Source organism: Kryptolebias marmoratus, linkage group LG20 (assembly GCF_001649575.2).
Source record: "Kryptolebias marmoratus isolate JLee-2015 linkage group LG20, ASM164957v2, whole genome shotgun sequence".
Taxonomy (NCBI): Eukaryota; Metazoa; Chordata; class Actinopteri; order Cyprinodontiformes; family Rivulidae; genus Kryptolebias; species Kryptolebias marmoratus.
The window spans coordinates 5368677-5389392 of NC_051449.1; the positions used below are offsets into that span (position 1 = coordinate 5368677).

A 20716-nucleotide genomic window follows, 5' to 3' on the forward strand; every position below is an offset into this window, starting at 1 on the left:
TAGGAAAAATACATTGCATGTGACTCTACAACTGTTTAACGTTTGGAGCCAACCTGTTTTAAGGTGGCTGCAACAGTCAGCTGACCTTAAATAGTTTATAGATATCAGTTCAATAATACTGAGCTAAAATTTGATGTGGTAGTAGCTGACAGTCATTTACAACACATACTCTAAGTGTGGCATCACATCATATTGCATAAGGTTCAAGGTTTGATCAAAATGGCTACAACTTCCTCATTTGTCAACATAAGATAACGTGAAAGGCGGAGGGCGATATGCATTCCTTTGAGGAATGATATGCCTTTCATTTATTCTTGTAAATGTTTTGGGGGTTTAAAATATGGTGTTACTGGGTTTAATAACCACAAACATTACTATCACATTAGAAACGATATTTTTACGTTTTATTTCTTCGATCCAGATTTGGTGACGGCTATGTAGTGACCATGAAAATCAAGGCAGCTAAAGCAGGCTTGTCCCCGGAGCTGGAGCCCGTGGAGAGCTTTATGGAGAGCTCTTTTTCCGGCTGTGTTCAGCGGGAGAAACACTACAACACACTGCAGTATGAAATCGCCTCATCCTCCCTTGCCAGGATCTTTCAGCTGGTGGTGGCCAATAAGGACAGGCTCAACGTTGAAGACTACTCTGTTTCCCAGACAACACTGGACCAGGTGAGCATGAAAACAAAACATGATGTCATTATTTTAGAGCAACACAGTCATTTGGAATTGGAGCATTGAAAATGTAATATAAAATTAAGTCACCTGATTTTTTTGTTTGTTTATTTTAAGCTGTAGGTAGTAAACAAATGTCTAAAATCTGTCCTTTTAAAATATAACACAGTGAGGTTTAATTTTTCAGTAAATTAAATGGTGCTTGGACGTTTGCAAACCTTTTCTAAATTTTTGCATAACTTTGACAAAAACATCCTATATTTTACTCAAGGTTTAAAAGATGATATAAGGGACCATCCATCCATCCATCCATCTTTCTTATTATTCTTTACCTACTTTTACTTTCTGGGTTGTGGGGAGCTGGTGCTTATTGTATGAGACACGGGGGTCCATCATGGACAGGTTGCAGGTCCACCACAACGTCACAGAGCCAAACAAGACAAACAACCGTTTACACCAGTAGTGTCCAATCCCGGTCTTCCAGGGCCACTATCCTGCATGTTTTAGTTTTTTCTCTACTTAGACACACCTGATTTGAATTGATAAGTGATTAACATGCTTTTGCAGAACTTACAGACCAGCTGAAGCGCAGAGAAACAACTAAAACATGCAGGATAGTGGCCCTCCAGGACCAGGATCGGTGTACACTCTCACTCACACCTAGGGACATTTTTAAATATTTACCAAATAACCAAACATTAATGTTTTTGGTCTGTGAGAGGAAACTGTTAAAGTAGTAGTAGTGATGATGTTGTTATAAATACAAAACCAGGAACCATTCCTTAAGGTTGTTAAATCTGTCTGAGTAGCAGTTTTTGGAAATACTTTGTTTTTGTTGTTAACTGATACCAAAAGTAATGGATTAAATACTTTTACCACAAAGATGTGCAATTTTAAATATAGATCAGCAGGAAAGTACAGTGTTGTTCTTTTATTTGATTGACTTACTTCTTTTCTACTTTTAAAGGTTTAGGTAAAACTTACAATGAACTAATGATGTCCTAACAGGTTCATAAACTTCAAAGCATCATTTTGAGTATTTTTGGCTTATTATAGTTATTCTGTAAAAGATTCATCATCTGCATGTGATGTCCTCTGGCTTCCATGTACAGTGTTACAGAATGAGATAATGAAACTGGAAACCTGCTCAGAACTCGATTTGTACGCTTGACTCCTAACTTTAGCTGATACCATTCAGTATAAAAATCAGGGTTCGTACAGGTGCTTGAGATCCTTGAAAATGCTTGAATTTTAACAAGGTGTTTTTATAGTTTGGAAAGTGCTTGATTTCTGTATAAAGTCTGTTATATTTTAGTTTACTTTGTCCCTGCTATGTAGAATACTATCACAATACATTATAAATAACATAAATGACTAATTTTGTATGATAGTGAATTGAAAATGTCTTCTTGAGTTTAAACGTTTTATCTCCAAGGTGTGCTGCTGGAAAAGTTTGGAAATTGACCTTGAAACTGCTTGAAAAGTTCTTGAATTTTACACTGGGGAAAGTGTACAAACCCTGAAAAATAGATGCATAAAGACTGTAGGTGTTGGGAAATTCTGTGATCACTTCCTGAATGAAGTTTTTTTTGTTGTTGTTCAGGTGTTTGTCAACTTCGCCAAGCAACAGACAGAAGAGGACGAAGATGGCACGTTACAGAGACGAAAAGCACGATCAAGAAAAGATGTCAAGATCTCACCAGCAAGAAGAAAAAAATGAAAAGTCCCCCGTCCAAACATACGAAACCAGATCAAGATGACAACAGACTTTTCATACATTGCAAACCAAGTTGATTTTTGACATCGTTAAGGCCATTTACCTGCCAAAAAGGATGGGTAGAGCAGTCGGCTTTTACAGCCTCAATCAAACTCAAAAGCCTTTGGCTGCAGATGAGGATTTATTTAATTTGATATAAACACAAAACATGTCTGACTCATTACTTATGTGTCACTGTGAACAGCAGAGACAAATGTAAACAGTGAGAACTTCAGCATAGACTGATGGGTTGGATAAATATGTACATATTGTATGAGCAATGAATATTTAAACTCCTAGAGACTATTATTATTTTTTGTTTAAATTAACATGTAATTTGATTTTATGTTTAAACCAAACACGTCAAGCTGAATGCTAACTATGTTTACTATTGCTACTGTTCTTTTGAGTCTTTACTTGATGCACATTAAAGTATTTATTTGCTGCGTTTCATACATTGCATGTTGTTTTCTCCCAGTGCGAATCCAAAAAAGCGATTTGTTTTCATCTGCATAAGAAGAGGAAATCCCTTTATTTTCTGGCATTTTTCTGCGTTGCTGTTCACATGCTGAGCAGTCCAGTCACAATCATTCAGCAGTCCTAATTCCGTAATGTAAATGTGTAGTACTGTATGTTTAATTCAGTATTTCAGTCCTGTCTTGCATTTCTTAAATCTATTCAGTGGCTGAGGGGATTTTCTTACTGACAAGTGAGTGCATATTAATAAAGCAGCTGAGAGATGGCTTTGCATCGGGGCCACCATGACACCGCTCTGAGTAGCTTGTCACAACCTGGACTTATCTGACAACAGTCCAATTACGCCTCTCTTGCTGTGAGTGGTGGCGTCATTGCCCAGGGCCGCCCACGGGCCCGACTCTCCACGTTGGCACTGCACAATCCAGGGCTGCTAATGAATTCTCTGGAGGGCATCTTGTGCTGCTGTCTGCCCATGTGGACATCTGAATGAGGCTGATGAGCATGAATGGTGCAGCTGTGGGGGAACGAGCGAGTCATGACGCAAGAAGCTGTGAAACGTAATTGCACAGTGCTGACCACTGAGACAAAGATTTGTCTGTTTTGTTGAAACTAAAAAAGCTGATTTTCTACATTTCAGGGCTCCTGCTCATTCTTAGCATAAAAATGGCCAGATTAGTTCTGTGCAAACACTACATCAGGCCCTCTCTCTTTATCATAAGCATATTTACTTAATGAGATACCATGATACCACACTGTCTGACTGTCTAACTGCTGTGGTTAGAGTTGTTTTTCTTCTCCAGGAAAGCTGAGTGCATTGGTCCCTGGATATACTTTTACTAGTGACAAGGACTTTCATCTACAGAACTAATATAAAAACAAACTTTAAACCCTCTAGAACATCTACTGAAAGAGTCTACATATGAGAATATAACAACGTTCTTGCTTCACTCTGTACTTTTAAAATTTAGCCAGTCAGGCCCCTAACATTAATATAAAAACGGGAAAAGTAAGACAAAGAGCAAAACAGCATTTAACCTTTCTAAGCACAGTATAAATGCTCTTTTATACTCTTATACATGGTTGAATAATAAAACTGACACAAAAATAATTAGTGAACTTAGGTTGTAAGATATAACTGCTGTTGTTAATGTGGTGCAGACAAAACAGGATTTCTACAGTCATTTTTTATCTACTGTCCTGCTTTCTGCGTCAATGATAACTTGTCTGAAACACAGACTCGCTTTTTACATGTGGACCAAAAACTGTAGGGCAGGGGAGTCCAAAACCTGGTCTTCGAGGGCCGCCATCCTGCATGTTTTAATTGTTCCTGTGCTCCAACACACCTGATCTGAATCAATGGGTGATTAACAGGCTTCTGCAGAACATGAAGAGGTGATTTAACCATGAATCAGGTGTGTTGGAGCAGAGGAACAAGGAAAACATGAAGATGACTGGTTTATGCAGTGTCTGCTCCAAACTTATGGAAAAACTTATTTTCAAAACACACACAACTGATTATAGAGGCAGTGAAATCCTTCCTAAGATCCATTTTTTTACTTTAGATTTTGATTTAAACAGAGCATGAGATTTAACTACTTTTTCTGTTTTTCTATGCACATGTTATTATCCTTTTGTTCGTTTTTTTATATTTTGTTGTATTGTCTCGACTTTGATTAGCCCCAGTTGTTTTAAATTTCATACATTCATTTAGATTCAGACAATGTTAAAAAATTAAAGGTCATTCAGTTTCACACAATGTGGGATTTTACCTACAATTTATCCTTCCTGATCATAATTAAAACAGAAAAATGCATTCATATGTTTGTCATTTTTACTTCACAGAATAAAACAAATAGCTAAATATTTTTGGCTAAATGTAGTTTTGTGTGATGAATAGAGCCTAAAATTCCAGCAAAACACAAAGAACAAATAATGACACATTTAAACAGTATACTTCAGCTTCAGCCCACAATATTAAGACCTAATTTATAATATGACTGACATGTACAATTTGAACACACAGTCTAAAAGGTTTAATATGACCCATCTTCTGTTGTAACATGAAGATAGATTATGTAGATTATAGTCCCAAATAACTTTGAACAAGCTTTAAACAACAGTTTTTTTTCCCCTGGCATGTCATAAATCAGCAAATGAAACATTTCAGATGAAATTTCATTGTCTGGCTCACCTGAAGGTGACATTGAATTTGTTGAAGTTCCAGTGATGCTGCAGTTCAGAGAAGGATGTGAACGATATGTCAGATATTAATGTGAAAATACCAGGATTCCCAAACTACAGTTGTGTCCCAGTGCAATCATCCGATGTAATGTAGTGCAAATAAAGTGCAGCTGCAACCCCCTCTGAATGTAGTAGTGGACATAGGACATAAACCTGGTATAAATTTCCATTTTCTGTCTGGTTTCAGATCAACAAACTATAAAGAGTTAATCATCATAAACGTCCTTAAAACAATGAATAGAAAGTGTGGCATCTGTTTTAAAATGGCTCCAATGAGATGGAATGAGATACCTGCTCACTTCAGCAATTTCACATCCATTTTCTGGAGACTCAACCCGTGAAACAGTTGTCTTCTATCTGCTGTGGCTCCAGATCAACTTTGTCATAATATTTAGTGGTCTGAAAAACTTCACATTTGAAATTAATGTTGCGTTTAACTTGTAGAAGGCCTGTGTTACATGATGGAGGTGTCAGAAGAAAAGTGACTAAGAAGATAAAGGTTTTTCGAATCAAAGCAAAACCTTTCTGAAGCAGAAAATGGTGAACAAAAAAAAAAAAAAATCCAAAGAGAAGGAATTTTATTACAAAACCCAACAATGAGCGTCCAACAACACATGGAATCGTTAATCCTGAGGGAAGATAACGGCTGACACCTTGCAGGTGACGTGACTAGCAAATATGGACCAAGTGTTGAAAAAGGAGCAGAAAGCAAGTCTGACTGAAACAAACCAGGAAAAACAATAAGATGAGGCAATAATACGGAACAAAAAATAAGAGTTACGACCAAACCTGAGATAAAATAAACAGAAGCAGCCACACAAACATAAAATTCGAGAAAAAAGATGATCAAAAACATAAAACGTAATTTTATTAAAGCTGCTACAGCTAATTGAACTAAATATTGGTGTAGTAGTACCTTAGAGTCATTTACAACATATACTAATAGACCGCGCAAGACAATGTGGCAAGCATGCAGAGCAAAAACAATCCTGCACAGCATCAATACTAATCCCCTAATGATGGTGGAGTCCTTCAGCAGCATGCTACACACTGCCTCACTTCAAAACCTGAACATTTGGAGGAACAGTAAAACGAATTCAAGGTGCTGACTTTGCCTCCGAAGTCCCCAGATCTCAGCCTGATCAAGCAGTTGTGGGATGTGCAGAAAAAGAAAAACAAGTCTGATCCAAGGAGGCAGTCCCAGCCTAAAAGAATTGATCTGGCAGCATCTTGATGCCTCACGCCACAGGATGCCATTTTAGCTCCTGAAAAGTTGACGCTTTGATGAGTCAGAAGTGTTTGGCAGCGTGATGACTTCCTATTTCATGCATGGAATAAACCCCTTATCCTTTATTTGAGGGGATAAATTTTCCATCAGAAACTTAGTTCGGCTTGTGCAACTGAAGGAATGCTGTGTGGTTTTCTTGGAGGCAAATTATGACTCTGTTTTGTACTAACATTTCTCTTTATTAGCCTACGATTCTGAGACGTGCATATTTGGGGTCACGAGTTTAATTGAGGGCACAGTCAAGGAACATTTTTTTAAGTTCAAAGGGGAGAAAAAAAACTCAACTTTAAATAGGGGTTTCGGTCCATCTTTAACCCTCCTGAAGCTGTCAAAAGAGAGAGAGATGAAGAGCGGCGTTAAAAAACCCTTGTAACTTCAGGTCAATTTGACCCAAAGGCCAAGGGAGGGTTAAGCTAAAATGAGGAAAACTGTATATTATTGCCAAGTACCCTTATTCTTAACTAAAGTTAACAACGAGAGAAAGAGACGAATGGTGAAAGTGGTGTGAACAGGAAGTCTCTCTGAATCAACACAAACATTCAATCATGGCCTATCCATGTGTCTCTCTTCATAAATAACTGTAGTTTATTCTCTTAGCATTTAGCAGCAAAATAATTTGGTTCCCTGGAACAAAGTTAACAGGAGACAGTTGAAAGATGGGGAAAAAAAAGGCAAAATGTTAACCATAAACATTTCTCAATCTTGGATATTTTACGTTTACATTTGAAATTTTAGTTTTCCAAATATGTCATTAATTCATTTTCTTTTTAGTCTAGGATGCAAAACCTTCATTTTCACTCAGTTTACAGTCTTCAAAATTAAACTGGCATTTCAGCTACATTTATGCTTCACGTCAATATTGACATTTCAGCAGCTTCAACCAGGTTCACTGCAAAGATCACATCAGCTACTTTCATTATTTACACATCTATTACTTTTTAAACAAGGAGTTTCCTTTGTCTCAGATATCAGTTTTCACACTCCCGCTGATAAATTACCTCCATTCAAGTCAAAGGTTTTCATCTTTGAACTCAACTAAACAACATAAAAAAACAATTCTTTTACCTAACTTATAATTCATTTCTGGCTCATAGTATTAATTAAATCAAGTAGATGTACCATTGTAGCAAAACAAATTTATATAAATGTCTACAGAAGTTTATTCAAATATATATATTTTAAGTTCCAATGTAGTTTTTGAAAAAGAGGTAAGTGCTCCATTTGTCCTTGTCCTTTAACAAAAAATAAAAAAAGGTGGCTGTCATCTGCACATGTGCTCTTGATGGTGATGTTAAAGCATTAGTAAAACCACCACCTGCCAAAAAACTGACTGTATTAACAAAGCAATCAATCAAACTCAAACATATCAAGCAGCGAGAAAGAAAACAGCTTTTTCACCACATATTAGCCATGTTTCTGATAGTATGGTTATTAAATACAGACAACACATTTTATAGGACAAAATAATGAGTAAAGTTCTGGAAAGTTGTTTGGCTCTTGTGCGCTGAGAGCATCAACATACTGTGCATGTTTGTAGAAATTCACAGGAGAGACTTCCCAAAAACCCAATCCCTAATTCAATATTTGTTGATGGTGATTGAGAATGCCATCTTAACATGTCGGTCCAAGCTCTCTCAAATGAAATCCTGCTAAAATGGATTGCTATAATGGGCTACATGTATTTTCATGCTTTTAAAGTTTGTGCTTGCAAGAAATCCACAATGAGATAAAAAAAAAGACAATTTAGAATATTTTAGCTTAATTTTCTACAGAATGTAAAACATTCCAGAAATCACGTTGCAGCATCACAGAACCAACGGATCCCCTCATTATAGCAGGTCTTATTTTGTCTTTTTGGTGTGTGTTAAACACAAACACACAGATTTGAATAAAACCGAATGAAAAAAAATGTGCATTCATTCTTGTAAAAAGTGTATTTATACACTTGGACCCCTTATGTTGCTCTGTAATTTTCAATTGAGTGATTTTTATATCAGATCAATCAAATTACACACTTTTATTTTCAGACACCTGGGAAGAAATGCTTTAATCTTTTCCCATATGAGCATTGTGGGCTGGTGACCACATTCTTTGACCCCACTGAAAAAAGACAAGATCATTAATAATTATACTGATTGAAACACTAATTGATGTTTTTATGACTAAAGCACTTGCCATTCATGCAAACAGGAACGATCCTTTCTTTCTTGCCTTCTTCATAACATATTCAACACATCAAGCCTTCTTTACTTATGTCAGAACTGACTAATTTTAAATGAATGTACCACCCATTTACTGAAATTTCTCCTTTGTCATTCATCTGCAGACTGAGATAAGCAAACCTTTACAGTAACTAATCTTTAAATTGCACATCAACAAACATGTGACAAATGAGAGATGGACATTTCCATGGATGGAGTCTGTGCTAAACAAAAGCTCAGCTGTTTTCTAAATTGGTCTAATCATTTTGTTTTCCCTGAGAAAGCAGAACTCATTAGTCATTTCTTGGTAATCAATCAATTTGTGCCTGAATCAAACTGCAAGCAAAGATATGCTCCAAGATCCAGCTTGTGATAAACGTTTGACATCATTCTGGAATTGTTTCCAATCTGTTTCCTCCCAAAATCAACCACGAGGGCATTTGGTTTTTGAAAAATACTTTAGATTTTGCGTTAAAGTAAACTCGGTCTGCCAAGACATTTCTGTGTTTGTTATTGACTTTGTTCTGGGCCCTGAACCTTCAGGAGAGGCCTTTTGAAGAGTAAGGGATGTGTGGGCTCACAGAAGGAATCGCTGATCAAGTGTGCTTTTAAAGTACATCTGAATCGAGCAGCCTTTTTTGCCTGTACGTGTGAATTTATGGCATTATGAAAGCTGCAGGAGCCTCCCCAAAGACATCTGAAACAAATATCTACTTTCTCGCTTGTTCTCTCAAAAACTTGTTAAACTAAAAAAAAAAACATTCAAATAAAAAGGCAACTAAAAATTACAAGTTGAAAGTCCAACACTCCCCTTTGTCTCCTGGTAATTTAAAACAACTACAAAAATACCAGTAAATAATATCCATACAACCTAATTAGTCCTAACATACTTCTTTTATATACCTGTCTTCTTCAGCTCTGCTCTGCTTTTGCCAAAACCCAAGGCACTCAGTTATTTGCATTTAGAGTGTGAAATGAAGATAAAAAAAATAGTCTGAACGACTGAGCCACCTGAGACAAGAGAAAGAGGATGGAGTTCTGCGAGTAGATTAGATCTACAAGACCCAAAAAACAGACAATGGAAAACAAAACACAAGCGTTTGAACCAGTGAGAGTATGAATGGTTGCTTGTCTCGTTTGTCTCCATGTGGCCCTGTGATGGACCTGTCCAGGGTGTCCCCGGCTTCTGGCACAGTGACTGCTGGAGATAGGCACCAGCTCCCTATGACCTGAAAAGGAAAAGTGGATGGATGGATGGAGTTTGAACCAAATACATCACATAATTTCAGAACAGGCCGCTGGTCTGGTTGTTATGGTCTGTGGCCCTCAGGGACCAAAACAAGGTCAGGATCATTAGCGTCTTGCCTTCTTGGTGTTGAGAAAGCCATATTCTAAACTCTATATGTTTGGGGCATCATTTAGCATGGCTCTCTGTCAACACTTTCACCTACTGTGTTAAGGATACTCTTAGGTGTCGTTAGTTTAATGTTCTTCTGAGGTGTCTCATCAGCACTGCTCAGCATGCAGAAACTCAGAATCCTATGACAGACTACAATTTCTTCTCAGCAGTCCTAATTACCATAAATCTCAAACCAAGGTGCTGCGGTGACACACTGAGCCATTACAGATATGACAAATACATTTATTAGCTTCCCCGCAGCACCTCAGCTCCGAGCTGTTATTCACTGGGGAGAGTTTGGAGCTTTGTTGTCGTCTCTGAAGGTGGGGGCATCGACTTTAAGGGTTACAGAGGAAAAGGATGATTGAGAAAGATGGACCGACATGGCTCAGCTGCTGTTCGAAGCCGGTTGATTATGAAAAATATTATAATATGGGGAAGTTGTTTTGTCTCGCCTGCAGGTCAGATGAAAAAAAGGCTAAAACAGGACACAAAATGTGCTGTTTCTCTGTGCTATATCCATAGGATTCTGAAAACCTTAAACAAAAAAAATGTTCTGTTGGTGTGCAAAGTTGTCTTGACAGTTTAAAGTTGTTCTTAAGAAATTAGAAACTAACTGCAGTTGTATAGGAAACCAGAATCTCATGGGAAGCATCACTGAGAAATAGAAAAAAAATTAAAACTTGAAAGAAGAAAGAATGAAAAGAAAAATGGAGCTTTGAGGATTAATTGACTACATTTATATAACTCATTTATTCAAGCCACATTCATAAATAATTTATTATTTTAAAAACAAGAAAAAATATAGCAGTTAAGAAACAGTTTGGCTTAAGATTTATACATTGTGTCTAGTCAAGTATCAGACACTCTTTGCCAATTATGGTAATTCAAAATGAACCAAAGTTAAACTCAGGGTTTCAGAAAAAGCAGCTTATAAACTATTTGCTTATTTTTTTTAAAAGGGATACTACAGTTCCAAGTTCATGATAAGGACAAGACAAAAACAAGCATATCATTTTTGTCAGTTCAGTAAGCAGCTACTAAGTTACATAGAAATGTGTACTGTATATACTTTTGTCACAATGAGGTGTTAAGAAGATCCAGAACGTGAACACTGAGGCAACATTTTGATTACTAAAGTAGAGAAAATCTAAAACCTTAAGAGTAAAATAAAGGATCTGGCACTATAGCAAACTAAACTAAAGGAGCAACACAAGGCATAAATGACCAGAAACACAAAGACACATTAAGAAACCTGGAGCCAACAAGGCTGATAACAGATTTGAGTAACAGGAGGCTAAATATGCTGGGAGGAGTGATTACTGAGTAGAGGCAGGTGAGCTGATTAAAGATGGATCACAGATGTGTGGAGCTGCACAACAAGGGGAGCTGAGGGAAACGAAGGAAGCAAGATGACAAAAGAAACTGCTACAAACATGTGAAAAATTCTGAAATGCACAGAAACCACAAATCAGAATCCAATATAAACAACTTAACTGCTTGCACAATTAAACTCATGAATGAGTACATCAAAAAATCTACAAATCAGATGCAGAAAAAGGCTGAAGTCACATTTTGATTTAGTGCAACCAACTAAATCTTAATGGAATCAGTGTTATTCTCCAATTTTAAGTGTTACATTAAAGATAGACTGCCTAAATTATAAAATATAGAGACATCTGATGGCTTCAATTGTAACCAACATAGTGAGACCCCCAAATCCCTCCTTGTCTCAAGTTTGTTAAGAAAAAAGTGCTCTGTTTACTAAATAAAAGCTATATTTAATTTAAATGATGAGACTCATTAAAGTGTTTTTATCTATCAGGGAAATAATTATTGGAGACATGGAGCTCTGACTATTAGGGATGTTACACTTTGTAGTGTAGTAATTACAGTTTAATTCTAATTTTATAATTGTTGGACAGTAATTACATCAGTATTGCAGATCGTCTTGTCATCTGACATAAGAAATGTTTAGAATATTTAAGCTCCATTAGAGAATTTGGAAAGTGTGAAACAGATTAGCCAAACCTTATGAAGCTAATTGAAAAAGCCGATAAGACATTTGCCTTTTAAATGATCTTTCACACCTCATTTGTGGAACATAATTAAATCATTTGCCTAGGGAATACAAGCATGTCTCATAAATGTTTCATCCATTCAATTCTAGACCACTAAATGAAGAAAAAAAAAGAATCAGATTAAGTCAAATTTGGTCAAGATTTACAGCAGATGCTGAGAATATTCAAATATTCAAGAATTGCCATATGTTTGTGCTGCTTTGAGGCAAATGTACTTAAAAAAAACCCAGCAAAAAGCAGCTGAGTGATGCTTTCAGAAACAGTTGATGCTCAGGATGCTCAGATCCAGCAAAAGACTGACAGCAAATCCGTCTCACTTAACCTGCCTCTGCAGCTGAGTGTAACCAAAGTGGTGCCATTAGCCCCTTAATGTCAAAAACAATAACGCTGACTGTCTCCAGTCAGAGCAGGTCACTATCAGCCAGTAGTGTGACATTACCAAGAACCCTCCACGTGCGATGCGCTTGAAATAACCATATGGAGGGGCCATTTTTAACCCGTGAACCATTTTTGAAATTTAAACTAAACAAACAAACTCAGAAAACATTTGTCAGACACACTGATGCCGAACTGGAGGCACGGTGGGGCAGTGGTTATGTTTTAAAACCTGGCTGCAACATTTTTAAGCTGAGTTTGCACATTCTTCTTGTGGATGCATAGGTTTTCTTCTCACAGACCTAAAGCATATATATTAGCTTAGATGACAACTCTAAATTGTCACTAAATGTGAGTACTGTGCATTAATGTCTGTCTCGTTTGTCTCTGTGTGGCCCTGTGATGGACGGGCGACCTATTCAGGATCTACCCCGCCCCTCCCAGTGCCTGCTGGAGAAGAACACCATGCTCCTCACAACCCTGCAGGTAAAGAATGGATGTAGTAATAACATAAATAATCCTTTTTTGCAGCATGATTTTCTATTTGGCTTCACCTTTGTCACCAACAACAATAAAACACTGCTTTTACTAACATGCATAGACAATAATAATGTCTTTATAGATAGCTTTTTATGCAAATATTGCTAATATTTTCAATGAAAACCAACACAGGACCATCATTGCAGAAACTCCCCCAAAGAGAACATGATGGAACATTTTTTTTTTACAGTTTCTCACAAACTAAAATACTTCCACGAAAACTTTACACTCAAGTAATAAAACACCATCGCAGACTTACACAACTACAAGCACAATGTCAGCCTCACACATGTTTACACAACACTAAACACATTTATCTACTTTAGAAATATATCACAATGTCTCGTTTTTGCCATTTCAAAGCACTGATTTAATAAATGACCACGCCTATGAACCAACTGGTAAAACACATCCACCATTGTGTGCCATGTATGAACTTAATTAAAAACACATTAATGAGGCAGATAGGCACCAGCTACCACTGGAAAAAGGAAAAAGGGGTTAAAGAAATTGGATGGCTGGACTAATCGGGTAAAAGCACTATATTTATGCAGCATCTGTGCAGGGGTGGATTTATCCCACGTAGAAGTTCTTCTTGTGGTGTCTTGCAAAAAAGAATGTAACCTGTGATGTCAATGAAATCTTTTGGCAAGATGCAGCCAAGCAAAGAGACAATGTCTAGACTAGAATATTTTCTCAGTGTGTTTACTTGTTTTTTGTCACCTTTTTAAAACCTTTTCTGAAATAATCACCTACCTTGTTAGGACTGGTAGTCCTTAAAGCCCAGTCCTAATCTGGTGTGAACTGAGTTCAGGTCAGACATGCACTGGTGGTGATTAGGTTTATGGTTAGAATCAGGGTTAGGCTGCAAAAATTATTGGAAGTTAATACGATGTTCTGATAAGGATATAAATACAAATGTGTAAATGTGTGTGTTTAAGACATGACCAGTTTGCATCAGCTGTTTTTTTAAATTCTCCAAAAGAAAAAATAAACAGAGCAGCCTTCTTGGTTTAAATGACCTCAGGGTCTGTAAGGTGTTGGTGACACTATTTAATAAATTTATTCTGTGCAAAAACACACTAACAGGAGAAGTTGTATTATCTTTACCCAGGGTATTTGAATTTATTTTTAAGGACAGCTGACTTCTAAATAAATTGAATATAGTATGACCCTGAGAAAATCTGGTTCTATAGGCTAACAGGGTGTGTGTGTGTGTGTGTGTGTGTGCGCATACCACCTACACTTTTATTGGTAGTATTTTAATAAAAGTACCATCTCTTTCTTTTTTTTAATCACTCTCTTTCTTCTACAGCCCCTTGGAGCTCTTCCCTTGAAAGAATAAATTCAATCAATTTTTACAATCTCCACACCAAGGTCTTGGCAGGCCTTGGCATAGATCAATCTCTGAGGCCCAAGTGGTAGAAAGTCAATTTGAAAGGAGGCCCTGTTCGTCTATGCCCCGACATGCTCGGCTGCCACTCACAGATCTCAGAGCACCTGTCCTGATAGATGTAGAAGCTAACATCCTGAATGGCCCTCTGAGGTCCCATCAACCACCGTCTTCCCATCACTCATCAGCCCCATTAAAATTCCCCCTGAAAAACTGGAAGTTGACAGATTAGTTTATGTGACTGCTGACACGTCGTGGAATTTACATTTAGATTTATTGTGGATTTCCTGCAGTTAGGAGAACTCTGTCCAGACTACCCAACTGTATGCTCAAAACACAAACTAGTTCAATGCATATTGCCTGTCGCCTTTCATGCCAGAATTACAGGCTAAGATCATCTTATGTTGAGAAATGACAGTGACAGCCATTTTGGTCAAACCTTGAAAACGTACAAAATTTTAGTTGTAGAGGTTTATCCAATGACTACTTATCTGACAGTTTTATTACAATTTGTTCAGTTGTTCATAAAACCTTTTGGTAGCAGACAATGTGAGTTAACAGCAAACAGTGAAAGGCAAAATAAAAAGAAAAAAGATATTACACAATCTGTTAGTGCTCAGAATGTGTGTTGGGAATTAGTCTCAATCAATTTTACATATATTGTCCTAAAATTTGGTGTGTTAGCAGCTGAGTTATAACCATTTTTGTATATTTTTTTAGGTTTGTTGGCTTTGGCAGCCGTGTCACACCAGGTTGAATTCAAAAGTTAATCAGTTTTTGGACAAATTTCTGCAATTTTCATTTAAGTTTGTCCAGTAGTTCCTAAAATAATTTTATAACAAACAAGCACACACACAGACACGAGCAAAAATATTGTCTACCTTTGACTTTTAGCTGACTTAATAACATAAAATACATTGTGGTCATTTGTATAGTAAATGCGTGAAAAATAACAGAGCAAGATGATGGATTTTTTTCTCTCAAATAAGATGTAAGCTACTACTGAGAAGAGCTCCGATCATTTTAGGTGACTTTGTGCTTTATTGGCTTTTATCACGTGTGAGCAGAACAAAGCCAAACGGGAGCTAATAAAAAGGATGGATCCCTATAACTTGAGTCAATACAGAGTCAACAAGTCTGGGCTGTGACAGCTTTATTGAGACCATTCATTCAGAGACGAATGCTGAGCTCTCTGCCCACAGATGAGAGACGAGAGCAGCCAAATACGCAAATACAAAGAAGTGACTTTCCAAATGAACACGACTGATGAGAAGCAGCAGCGTGAAGTACCTGTTTATCTGCATTCATCCGTCTCCATTTATCTCTGTGCAGATAAACAATAGGGAAGGAAAATTGTGAAAAAAAAAGAAGAAATCTCTTGGTCTCAGATGGCTGTTTGTCTTCATGTGTGCAGTAACCGTGACTTATGATCAGGTAGTTTTGATTATTATAAACAGCCTTGAGGAAACGTTACAGTCAGGCTTCTTGCAGGCATTTAAAAAAGAATATCTTAGTTTTTTGTGTCAGTAATTGCTATTGAAAGAATCAGGGAGAAACACTGCAAAAACGCAAGAAGCTATTTTTTCTATTTTTATAACTTATTTTTTACAAAATTAGTTGTCTCTTGTGAGTAATCTTCAAAAGAACAATAGCCATAAAAGTGACTAATTGTGGCAAAACACAGTTTTATAGGATAATAAATGTGTCTGTTATTCTTTCAAAGTGAGGATTGTGTAATCTAGAAAATGCAGACTGTCATGAAGGGCAGATTCAAAACAAACAAACATGGACTAAGGGTCAGACGCTTATTAATCTCAAAGCCGAGGCACGACACTTTGGTGTGCAGGAATAAGCTCTCATTTTAAAATTAAATGTCCTAGTTAAAAGTACAAATTTACATCAGCTAATGTTTACCCAGACAACTGCTCACTTTTACATTCAGTAGGTTCTCTGAATTAAGTTGCCTATTTAATTTGTCACTTATTTTACATTTACTTATTTATTTACATGTAAATTCATCATTTTTAAATCACTCAAGAGACTACACCTTTAGGTGACTCATGTAAATTTTGGGAAATGAAGTGACTTGAGACAGCTGTGGTGACACCCCCTCTTTGCCCCCTACATTTTAGGATTTATACTATTTTTCTGCCCACGCTGCATTTTTCCCTTCTCAACTGACCTTTGACATTGACATTAATCTCAGCGCGACATCTTCAATGAAGTCTCATATTTTAGGATGTACTCCGAGGAAATAAAGGGAAGGCAGCTGTAGACAAGGTGCAGAGATGTGAGAAATAGTGTAAATATCATGGCCTACATCATGTATATTAAAAAGTAGGCCAGAAATATACAGGTAAGTGTAAACTATTTGTCAAGTGTGCTTTAGTTTCATGGCCTCCCACACTTGAAAAGGAGGACTTGTAGAGACTTCAGGATTTCACTCAGTCTTTTTTACTTTCACTAGTGAGTGTGAATCAATGAAGAGGTGAAAAACCTACAAACGCATACAACATTTTTTAAACATACATTTTATACATTTGATTTAAAGTTAATCATTTATCTCAATTCCCAAGTCCATTTTTAACCTTAGACATACATTTCTTTCACAATTTTAACCATAGATTTAAGAATTAAATTATTGAATTCTATGTTTGGTTGAATCAAACAAATCTAAACATTTTAAAATAAAATTTTCTTTCTTTTTCACAGGACATAAGTTTCTTTTCCATTAAATATCTTAAACATGCATTTCATAGAGCCAAACTGTAAAACTAGCAGTGCAAACGGTTGCTTCAATAAATTCTGCATTTCATTTTCTCAAATGCAAAACCAAAGTCAAATTACATTTCAACTGAGTCCAGTGGATGGCTTACCGGTAGTCCTTATTTAATCCATGTCCTTCTCCCATGAAATGTTGCTTTGGAGATTGTGTTTGCCTTCCTCAGCTCTGTGGCAAAAAAAACCAGCCAAATGGTTGGTGGATTCCTTATATTACCTGAGTTGAGGGTGCTGCTGATTGCAGATTTCTTTCACCTGCTGAGCAGTGCTGCAGAGTGGCACACCAATGTGTGTGTTTATGCACACTATTTGAAACATTAAACTCCATGTTCTTCTAAAATTCTGAAACTGTTCTGAAACCAAATCTCCAATTTTCTTTAATTCTTTATAATTGACAAACACAATATAATGTTGTATGTAACACACATCTACATCTCTGGGAGCTATTTAACAATAAAACTTTATTTTGTTATATTTTAATGTCCAATTTTTACAGCAGAAGGATGAAATCTGACATTTTAAGCAAAATATCACATTTAGGAACAAATAGTTGAGGTGTTTAAGATATCTATGGGGTAATCTTAGAAACCTGCACCTCCAGTTTGTTGTTTTCTTCTGTTCTTTTAGGTCGAATGTTCCAGATTTAACTATTGTATGATACGGGGTGCCCTATTAACAGAACGTCCTGCAATATATCTTAGCTGAAAGACTTTCAGGAAGCAAACACCTGAAATACCTCAGTTAGGTTCTGTTGATGCAAAGGAATTGAGTTTAGGCCCAAACCAAATGACTGAGCTTAATAAAAAAAGTAGTTATGGTTTCTGTATCTACTTAACTGAGATTAACAGACCTGCTTAAATGTTTTTTTTTCTTTTTTTATGATACTAGGATTTACAAATTCAGCAAAATGTAAACACTGTAACAAAAAAGGAAAAACAAAATGTGACTTTTAGTACATTGTTTACTTTGTTTTTCAACTTTAGGAAACTTTAAACTTCCAATAGAGACAAACATGAAATTAAATTCAGACTTTTTTGTGTTTGTGAAGCTGAGCAGAGAGTTATTATAGCTGGTTATCATTTGATATTTATGCTGTTATTGGAATAATTAAGACTCAAAACTGGATATTTGTAAATTAGTATTAAATAAGCCACAATAATTATCACTCCTATAGGTAACAGTAAATGGTGAATTGAAGAACAGCTTGTTTGCCTTTCGTAGAAAACGTTACATTCTGTGTTCTGCATTGGTTTTTATTTAGTTATTGTTCACTGATTTTGTTTAATATGAATAACTCACAGGAATTAAAAAAAGAAAAGAATCCAAGCTGTTTCTTAGCAACATAATTAAAAAGGAAGTAGACTTAAAGGATAATCCTAAAAGGCTTTTATGCACAATTTATATGGACCGTTTATTGTGTTTTTGTTTTTTTTGTTTCTTTTGAGCTTAACATATGAGTCACTAACAGCATATAAAAATGAATCATTTTAATAATGACATTTCTGTTAACAAAAAGGAAAGATACATTAAAAAAGAAACTCAAACTCATTCCTATATGTTTTGGTCATCTATTAGCTTTAAAATGACTAATAATAATAATAATAATAAATGGTTTGTGCGCACGAAAACAACAAACTAACTAGTCATTACTTTAAAAGTCAAATATTTGCTGAAGTTTGGGCAGTTATAATAACAGTAAAAATAATAACACTAAAAAAAATCTAGATTTTCAAAAAGTCATAATTACACCTAAAACATTCCACTTGTTGCAATTTTTCCATGCTACAGGATTTTAACATGCTGATCTGGATGATATGACACTTAAATACTGCTAGTTGAACATTTTTTTTTACATTTTTATGACAAGTAACCAAATCACCATCAGTATATACAGTTGTTTTCATGCAGCAGCTGACTGAGCGGTCCAAAATTCATCTAAAATGCAAAAAAAAGACCCCAAACTCCTGAAGTAGAAGATGCTGATTTTGAGCAGGATTGACCTGAAAAGCATAAACGAGGAGGTCTGAACCAATTTTTTCTCTCTCGATTGTCATAGGAAGTATGAGCTCTCTGAGCAAATAAAATGGATGAGAATGCAGCACTTACAAAGACACAGCTGGATTATTGAAAACTCAGTATTGTGTTTACTGAGACATGGCTATCCAAACACATTCTGGAGTCCAGCACCTTTGAAATTGGGTTCAGAGACTTCAGTCAGAGCAGCAGATGCTTTCAGCTCCTCCACAGCTTCTTTGGCTTCTTCAGCTTTGCGGGCAGACGGCCAGATCAGAAGGTTATTACAGCCAACTCCAAAGCATGCCATAGGCATTACTTTATATATATATATGGATATTCACCATTTATTAAAAGTTCTACTTTGTTAATTTCAACTCAAATGTTTCAGGTTGTTAATATAATTGAGCTATCACTATTTTTTTCATTAGTGATCATGAAAAGTTTGTTTCATTCGCTAAGTTTATGACCTGTGTTTGCTGAGAATATTTTTTGATTGTCTTTACTAAAATGAAGACAGCCAACTGTGTTGTTTGCTTCGGCAGAGCTGTGACACGCTGAGTTCATTGTTATAGGAATTCTAGCTGTTGGTTGTTTTCAGCAGGACCTCATTACACAAGACTGGAACCGACCTGTTCGGTGAATATTAAATATGTTTGTGGGTCAACAATAAAAAAAACATGAGCTGAGGTTGTTTCTGAGGGAAGTATGTGCTCCAGATGAAGCAAAAAGCAAAAACAAAAAACATAAGTGAACGTGAAATGCTTATAGCATTCTGCTTTTAAATCCAGCGTTATGGACTAAAATCATCATATCATAAAAGAGAGGAAGTTATAGCAGATTTAAACCTTGTAAATAATGTTATGAGGAGATCTTAGAGGTCAGAGAATGTGTGATGAATTACTTTCAGCTACTACTTCATCAAAATTAGCTTAATCCCTGTAAAACTGACTGAATTATGGCCATTTTGTGTTTCCTAAGGTCAATTAGCTTTGGTGACCATCTTAAATTCAGTTGACTTCAAAACTTGGTCAGTTGTAGAAATAGACCTAATGATTACTTTCTGAAGTTTCATTAAAATTTATGCAGTGAGATATTTTGCTAACAGGCAGACACAGTTGACTCCGGTAGTTAATGACAAAGAATTAAAACACATTTTGCGCAACCAGCTAGCAGTATAACTTGTGGATGACTCTCAGCTACTACCACGTCAAATTTTACCCCAGTAGCTGTAAAACTGATTGAGTTTAAGGTTGCTTAGATGAGGCAGCCATCTTGAACCAGTTAACAAGTTGTAGATGTCCATTCAATGATTACTTTCTGAGAGGTTCAGTAAAATGAAGGTGATGGTTAATGAGATATTTTGCTAAGGCTTATTATTACTGAGGCTTATTATCACCCTTTTGCCTTCAGCAGTGGGCCACAATAAATTTTATTCACTAAATTAATCAAACTCAAAATAGAACAAAATAAATGTAGACCATGATAAAAGTAGGT

General features: G+C 36.2%; 1 protein-coding gene across 2 annotated transcripts in view; it reads left to right on the forward strand.

The window, feature by feature from the left end:
* LOC108232920 (retinal-specific phospholipid-transporting ATPase ABCA4-like) overlaps positions 1-2883 on the forward strand; it is a 48195-nt gene extending 45312 nt beyond the window's left edge. For both annotated transcript variants that reach the window (XM_025004805.2, XM_017411054.3), the window contains 2 exons: positions 422-671; positions 2278-2883. In XM_025004805.2, coding sequence (XP_024860573.1) covers positions 422-671; positions 2278-2394 — 367 coding nt within the window. In that variant the 3' untranslated portion in view covers positions 2395-2883. The remainder of the gene's footprint in view (positions 1-421; positions 672-2277) is intronic.
* Positions 2884-20716: the final 17833 nt, after the last annotated feature.